This window comes from Tupaia chinensis, unplaced genomic scaffold, assembly GCF_000334495.1.
Source record: "Tupaia chinensis unplaced genomic scaffold, TupChi_1.0 Scaffold000098_2, whole genome shotgun sequence".
Classification (NCBI taxonomy): Eukaryota; Metazoa; Chordata; class Mammalia; order Scandentia; family Tupaiidae; genus Tupaia; species Tupaia belangeri.
The window spans coordinates 1339276-1347884 of NW_006159561.1; the positions used below are offsets into that span (position 1 = coordinate 1339276).

The 8609-nt window shown below is 40.1% G+C and overlaps 1 protein-coding gene across 1 annotated transcript; it reads right to left on the bottom strand.

Moving 5' to 3' along the window:
* Positions 1-7956: 7956 nt before the first annotated feature.
* On the bottom strand, positions 7957-8584 carry LOC106734355 (cell wall protein DAN4-like). The gene has a single exon (XM_027769941.1). The coding sequence runs from the start codon at positions 8503-8505 to the stop codon at positions 7966-7968; it is 540 nt and encodes a 179-aa protein (XP_027625742.1). The 5' UTR covers positions 8506-8584; the 3' UTR covers positions 7957-7965.
* Between the last annotated feature and the right edge of the window lie 25 nt (positions 8585-8609).

Consider the following 8609-nt stretch of genomic DNA (forward strand, 5'->3'; position numbering starts at 1 on the left):
AGTCTTTAATTTTAACTTGCTAAATTATCAAGAATTCTAAGTAAGAGACCCCAAATTTGTAAGTTTTCTTTTTCTGAATTTTCTTTAGTATATCAGCAGATAGGCACATAATAAATGTTTACTCAAAGTACTTGAGTGACTTTATAAGATTATTGCAAAAACAGCAGAAAATGAACTTTAAAGCTGATAAAAATGAGACACATTAATAAATATTACTAAAATAACAAAACATTTAAAGAGAAAATGTTGTAATGGAAATCATTTTACACAATTTGAAAATGAAATGCATTACTCTATAAATATGTTTAACATACCCATGCAATTTAGAGTGTCCTTTTCCTATTACATATAAAATTTATACATTAAATGCTAAAATGTTGGAATAATAAAATACTGTATTCACATTGGTAGTTTATTTATTTAATTATAATTGGTATCTGACATAAATAAATAAATTGGATTTATTGAAATAAAAATTGTGTTACCTAAACCTTCACAAAAATATTAAGGGAACTTCACATTGACTGTTCAGGTCTAGTAAGTAGTATTTTTTCTTTTTTTTTTTTTTTTGAGAGGTTTTTGCTATAGGGCACGTGTGCTCGCCAGACAGACAGAGAGAGACAGAGAGACAGAAAGTGAGAAATCACCCCCCAGGGGGGATGACCATGCTGCAATTCTTCTCCTCCATTCTCCTTTCGGGATCTTGGGCATGCACGCACAGGCGCCCAGTGTGAGTTTAAGCCACCAGGTCCGGGACTTGAACCACGGTCGACTACGTGGGAGTCCAGCGACATAACCATTACATTAACTGTTGGTCCCAGTAAGTAGTATTTTTAATTCTAAGTGTAGTTTAGGGGGTGAAATGTATCATCACTATGGTGATAGGTGAACTGGTCATTAAGTAAGTCTTGTTCTGCAGTGGTTAGTTTAGTGGTCATTGGCTTATATGTTTGTAGTGACATTAGCTACAGATTACCCATGGTCCCAAGAGAGATACAGGTTCTGGTATGGGAAAGATGATGTTAAGATTTTATTTTTAGGTATCAAAAGAATAGTTGCAATGGAAGATGTTATTGTGAAGTTGCCATTTTTGTTAGGGAAAAGTGATGGTATGACTTATTACTGAATAATCAGAAGTCATAATGCATTTTTGCATTAAAAAAAAAAAACAGAAAAATATGTCATGACTTTTCCAATGACCAAGTAGATTTATTAGAAATTGTGATAGCTTTTGCTTTATAAATAAGTAGTGGATGGTTTTGAATAATATCAATAGAAGTAGTGCTTATAGATTCCACTGATAGAATATTGAAAGTTTTATCTGCTGTAATGGGTATAGTGGAAATGGTGGTGTTACAGATACAGTGTTGCAGTAGAGTAGTGTCACTGTAGGATAAACTGATGTGGTGGTTCCTGTTATAAAATTTAGTAGACATTATGTGATACATTATGTCTGTTATGTCACATATAATTTCATTTGAAAGGACCATGGAAGAGCTAGAAGTATTGGGATAGTAGATTATGTAGACAGAAGTTGTGGCTGCATTTTATATGAACAAGTACTGATATTTATGTAGATTATAAATTTAGTTGTGATGTTGTGATTAGAGAGCCACTTGAGTTAGTAGTAAACATTGATTTTATTTTTCGTTGAGGTGGTAGAAATGAAATTTTAAAATGATGTTTTAGCTGTGTCAGAAAACATAATAGATTCGGTCACTGAGGTAACTTTGGAGAGGGTGCATAATTTCAGTAGACAAGCAGATAGTAGTGTCCAAAAATTCTGTTAAGTAGTAATAATACATAGATGAATTTGAAACTACTTGAGTTAAAATTTTTAAAGTTTTTAGATAGTTTATGTAGTTGTAGCTTTAGCTGAAGTGAGAGTTGTGGCCATTATAGGTAAAAATGAGTTGAACTGTTATTATAATTCTTTTTTTTTTCTTTTTTAGAGAGGTTTTTGCCATAGGGCATGTGTGCTCACCAGAAAGACAGAGAGGACAGAGAGACAAAAAGCGAGAAATCACCCCCAGGGGGGATGGCCACACCGCAATCCCTTCTCCTCCTCTCCTCTTGGGATCTTGGGCACACACGCACATGCGCCCGGCGTGAGTTTAAGCCACCAGGTCCAGGACTCAAATGCGGTTGGCTACATGGGAGTCCAGCGACATAGCCATTACACTAACTGCTGGTCCCCTGTTATTATAGTTCTAAAACAGGAAATTCAGTAAATGATGAGTATAGACTCAATTAATATGAACCTTACAGTCATGGCTGTGGGCTCAACTGAAAGATAACTGCAGTTATGGTAATATATCCAACAAAAGAAGCAATGCTTAGCATTATGGTGCTAAATTCAGATAAAAAGATGGTGCTCACAATTGGATTGGCAGATGCAGATGAAGCAATACCAGTATTTGTGGTAGTAGTAATTTCAGTTAAAATAGTGGTTGCTGTTGTGGTAATTAGTTTGCTTAACTGATAGTACTACTTTTTGTACCTACAGACTCAGTTAAAAAGAGGTACATGTCGTTAATACTGATAAATTCAGTTGATGTGCTATAACTGGTTGTATGGCTCATGATTAAACTGAAGGAATGGTTGCTATTCTTGTGATTCAGCCTATTGAAGCAATATTCTTGGTAGTTGTAGTTACAAACTGGTTGAAATGCTTGCCGTGATCATCGTAATAGTAATTGCAATTAAAATATTGGATATTTCTGTTTTACCAGATTTAGTTTAAATTACAGTGGTAACCAATTTGGATATAGTCATAATGAAGCTCATAACTGGTTATTGTGGCAACCAGGCCACTTAAATTGGTAGTAGCTATTGTGGTTATGATTCCATAGAAATGGAAATAGGGGCCATTGCAATTATAGCCTCCATGTAAGTGCTAGCAATTGTAGAGTCAGTTCAGTTGAATTGGTGACAGACTTGTAGTAATTGAAGCAGAACTGCCCACATAGTGCTTGTTGCTTATAGTGCAGTCTCAGTTGCTGCTGTGGTTGTAGATCCATTAGAAGCAATAGTGATGGGCATGGTTCAGTAGAAGTGCTTCAGTTGAATAGCTGGCTGCTGGTGTGATTGTAGCTTCAGTGGAAGCAGTAGTGGTAGCTGTTGTGCTTGTATCAATACAATGAATAGAAATTCTAGCATTTGCTATGGTAGTTGATTCAGCTGCAAGGTTGGTTGTTAATAGAGAGGTGAATTCGGTAGAAGCAGTAGTTGTGATTGTTGCAGTTGCAGACTCAGTAAAATGCCTGAAGTTGTTGTGGAGGTCACTTTAGCTGACGTGTTGCCTTCTGTTATGGTTGCCAATTCAGAAGAAGCTATAATACCGAAAGCACAGGAAATAATCCCCAAAATAGACAGGTGGGATTGCATCAGATTAAGGAGTTTCTGCACAGCAAAGGACAACATAAATAGTGTGAACTGACAACCCTTGAAATGGGAGAGAATATTTGTTAACTGTGTCTCAGGTAAGGGGCTGATAACCAGAATACACAGAGAACTCAAGCGGCTTACCTGGAAGAAAATGATGAACTCAATTAAAAGATGGGAAGATTAGCTGAATAAACAACTCTCTAAGGAAGACATACGGACAGCCAAAAAGCATATGAAAAAAAAAAATGCTCAGCATCCTTCATTGTAAGGGAGATGCAGATTAAACCCACAATGAAATACCACCTAACTTCAGTCAGAATGACGAAGATTAAACAAACAAAAAATGATAAGGGCTGGCAGGGATGTGGTGAATGCTAGTGGGAATGTAAACTGGTCCAGCCACTGTGGAGAACAATAACAATAGAAAGTTCCCCAAAGATCTACAAATACAATAACTATGATCCAGCAATTCCACTCCTGGGTATCCCCAAAGGACAGGAGAACAATCAGTCAGAAAAGTGCTTGCACAACTATATTTATTGCAGCACTATTCATGATTGTCAAGATATGGAACCAGCCCAAATGTCCACAGATCTATGAATGGGTTGAAAAAGGGTGGCACATATATTCCACGGAATATTATTCAGCCATAAAAAACAACGAGGCCCTGGTATTTGATAGAAAGTGGACAAAAATGGAAGATTTATTGCTGAGTGAAGCAAGTTAGGCTTTGAAACAGAGACATTGTATATCTCCACTTAACATACACCGACTGTCCACACTCTATGGTAGAGACTGAAAGACTGAAGGACATAAAAGCATTGAAAATTGTTATGGACACTAGATACAAAGTGGAAGGAGAGTGTGGGAGGGGAAGAGTGCAGGAAAGATCATTTGGAGGAAAAAAATGGAAGGTAAGATATTTGTGGGACAAAGATAAGGTTTATTATCTGTTGATGAGGATGTGTATAGTATTCTCAACTGGACTGAGATGTATATCATGTTGGGTAAAGTCTCTACAATTTAAATAATGTATAGTGATTGAATTTATAAATAAATATAATAAGAAAAAAATTTTAAAGAAATTGTAAAAAGAAGCTATAATAGTAGCCTCTGCTTGAATGTTCAGAAGTTTCAAAAGCTGCTGTGGTAGTCTATTCAGCTGCAGTATTGGTTATTATTGAAGTAGTGGGATCAGTAGAAGCAGTAGTGTTGATTGTTGTGGTTATAGACTCAGTAGATGTACTTGGAGTTGTAGTAGTCACATCAATTGAAGCGGTGTCTGCTGTTGTGGTTGTAGATTCAGTAGAAGCATTAGTGACAAAGCAAAAGCTTACAGATTCAGTGGAAGTATTTGCATCTGTGATAGTTATGTTGCAGAACTGGCTGCTGTTATAGTGGTATGTTTAGTAGAAGCAGTAGCAGAGACTGTTGTGCTTGTAATTTCAATGGAAGTGCCTATATATAATGTAGTAGTTGTTTCAGTTCATGTGGTGACCACAATTATGACTATAGATACAGTGATAATAGTAGTGGAAGCTGTTATGCTTTTAGGTTCACTGGAAGTGCCTGAAGTTGCTTTAGGAGTCAGTAAAATTGGCATTCTGGCCACATTTTTAGAAGTGAGTTCTGTAGGGACCAGTAGTTAGCATAATGACTATGTCGCTGGACTCCCACGTAGCCGACTGTGGTTCGAGTCCCGGACCCAGCAGCTTAAACTCATGCTGGGTGTGTGTGCGTGCGTGCCTAGGATCCCAAGAGGAGAATGGAGGAGAAGGGACTGTGGTGTGGCCATCCCCCTGGGGGGTGATTTCTCACTTTCTGTCTCTCTGTCTCTCTCTGTCTTTCTGGCGAACGCACGCCCCCTATAGCAAAAACCTTCCCCCCCCCAAAAAAAAGAAAGGAGTTCTGTAGAAGCAGTAGTGGTGACCATGGAAGTTGTGGCCTCAGTGGAAGTGCAATGAATTGTGGTGATGGATGCTGTTGTGGTTGTAGATTCTGGAGGTGCCTTCAGTTGTGGTAGTCACTTTAGTTGTAGTGGTAACAGATGTTGTGGTTATAGTACAGTGGGAGTAATAGTGGTGTCCAATGTGGTGATAGCCTCAGTGGATGTGCCTGCAGTTGTAGAGGTAATTGGTTCATTTGTAGGGCTGCTGTTGTTGGAGTGGCTGGTTTGATGGAAGCAGAAATGGTGATTGTTTTGGTGGTCCCTTAAATGGAAATATCTGTGGTAGTTGCTATTGGTAGCAGCTATATGATTATAGGTTCACTAGGAATGGCAGTGGTGGTTATTCTGATAGTAGGTTCAGAAGTGCCTGCAGTTGTTGATGTGGTTTGTTCAGTTGAAGTGCAAGATATTGTGGTTAAAAAAAAAATACAGTGGAAGGAAGACATAATGGCTGCTGTTATTGGACCTCAGTGGAAGTCTCTGTAGTTGTTGTGGTAGTTAGTTAGAATGAAGTGTTAGATAACATGGTTGTAGATACAATGGAAGTAATAGAGGTGGCTGCTGTGGTTGTAGCCTCAGTGGAACTGCCTGCACTTGGTGAAGTAGTTAATTTAGTTCAGTTGAAGTTGTTGCAGCCATTGTAGTTGCATATTCAGAGGAAGTAGTTGTGGTTGCTGCTGTGGTTGTAGCCTAGTAGAAGTGCTTGTAGTTATCGGGGTGGGGGGGCTTAGTTGAAGTGTTGGCTGCTGTTATAGTGGTGAGTAAAGTTGAAGCAGTTGTGAAGGCTGGCTGCGGTTTGAGTCTTGGTGGAGGTGCCGGTACTTGTGCTGGTTGGTTCATTTGAAGTGTTGGCTGTTGTGGTTGACAATTCAGTTCGAGCGAGAGTAGTAGTTGCTGTAATTAGAGCTGCAGTTGAAGCAACTGCAGTTGCTTAGGCAAGCATTTCAGTTCAAGTGGAGGGTGTTGTGGTTGTAGATTCAGTGGAGGCAGTCATGGCATTTACTGTGGTAATAGTCTCGGTGGAAGTGCTTGTAGTTGTTGTGGTAGTTCATTCAATTAAAGTGTTGGCAGTTGTAGATTTGGTGGAAGTATGAGAGGTGACTTCTGTGCTTGTCACCTCAGTGGGAGTGTCTAAAGTTGTTGTGGTGGCTGACTCTATAAAAGTTGGTTGTTGAGGTCATAGCAGGAGTGGAACTGAATGCTGTCAGTTCACTTGAAGTGGTGGCTGCCACTGTAGTTGTAGATTCAGTGGGAGCAATAGTGGTGAATGATGTGGTTGTAGCTTCAGTAGAAGTACCTTCAGTTGTAGTAAGTGGTTCAAAGGAGGTGCTGGCTGATGTGGTCATAGATTCTGTAGTTGTGGCCTCAGTGGACCTACCTACAGTTGTTGTGGTGCTTAACTCAGTTGAAGTACTGATGGTTGTGGTCATATAGTCTGTATTTAAACTCAATGGAACGCCTGGGGTTGCTGAGGAGAGTTCAGTGGAAGTAGTGGCTACCATTGTATATGTAGATTCAGTGGAAGCAGAACTAGTGGCTGCTGTGGTTGTAGCCTTAGTTGAAGTGCCTTCAGTTGTGGTAGTAATCATTTCAGTTGAAGTTATGATTGCTGTAGTCATGATTGGCTCAGTATAACCAGTGGTGTTAATCATAGTGGCTGAAGTCTCAATGGAAAAACTTGTAGCTATTGTGATGGATGGTTCAGACGAAGCATTCACTGCGTGGTTGTAGACTCAGTGGAAGTAGTAACAGTGCTGCTGTGGTTGTAGCCTCAGTAAAAGTGCCTACAGTTCTTGTGGTAGTTGGTTACATTGAGGTACTGCTTATTGTTATTGCAGTTTCTGTGGTTGTAGCTTCAGTGAAACTACCTACAGTTATTGAGGTACTCAGACCATTTAAAGTGATGGATACCATTGTGCTTGTAGATTCAGTGGGAACAAAACTGGTAGCTGCTGTGGTTGTAGCCTCAGTGGAAGTGCCTTCAGTTGTTGAAGTAGTTGTTTCTGTAGAGGTTGTGATTGAAGGAGTAGTCGTTGGTTCAGCAAAAGTGGTGGTGATAAACATTGCGGCTTTAGCCTCAATGAAAACAAAAGTAGTTGTGTGGTAATTGGTTCAGTTGAAGTGCTGGTTATGTAGATCAGTGGAAGTACTAGATATGGCCACTGTGGTTTCAGCCTAATAGAAAGTGTCTGGAGTTCCTGAGGGGTTGGTTCAGTGGAAGTGATAAGAGTTAGAGATTCAGTTGGAGCAGCAGTAGTGGCTGCTGTGGTAGGAGCCTCAGAGGCAGTGCAAGTTAGTTGCTGTAGAGGTTCATTCAGTAGAAGTATTATCTATTGTGTTCAAGCCTCAGTAGATATGTCTGGAGATATTGAGGTCACTTCTCTTGAAGTGGAGGTTGCTAGAGTGGTTTTAGATTCAGTGGGGTTAGGGGGGAGGGTTGCTGTACTTGGTGCATCAGAAGAAATGCTAGTAGTTGGTATAGTCATTAGTTCAGTAGAAGTGGTGCATATCATGGTCATAGCCTCAGTAGAATGGCCTGGAGATAAAAAGGTCAGTTCAGTTGCAGTGGAAGCTGCCATTGTGCTTGCAGATTAAGTGGAAGCAGATCTGTTGGCTGTTGGGTTTGTAGCCTAAGCTGAAGTGCCTACAGTTGTTGTACTGAATTCAGTTGAAGTGCTGGCTGCTGTGGTCATAGATTCTATTGTTGTAACCTCAGTAGAAGTCCCTGCAGTTGTTGAAGTACTCACTTCAATTGAAGTGGTAGCTGCTGTTGTGGTAGTAGACACAGTGGAAACAGCTGTGGTAGTTGCTGTGGTTGTAGCCTCAGAAGAACTGCTTGTAGCAGCACTGGTTGTTTCAGCTGAAGTGCTGCCAACAGTGGTTATAGGTTCAATGGTAGTTGGAATGATGGATGCTGTGGTTGGAGCCTCAGAAGAAGTGCTAGTAGATGGTGTAGTGGTTGATTCAGTAGAAGGGCTGCCTGTAGTAGTCACAGCCTCTGTAGAACTGCCTGGAGATGCGGAGGTCAGTTCAGTTGAAGTGGTGGGCACCATCGCAGTTGTAGATTCAGTGGGAGCAGAACTGGTGGCTGCTGTGGTTGTAGCCTCAGTTGAAGTGCCTTCTGCTGTTGTACTAGTGAGTTCAGTTGATGTGCTGGCTGTTGTGGTCATTGATTCTGTTGTTGTAATCTCAGTAGAAGTCCCTTCAGTTGTTGGGGTACTTGGTTCAGTTGAAGTGGTAGCTGCCGTAGTAGTGGTAGGATCAGTGGAAAGCG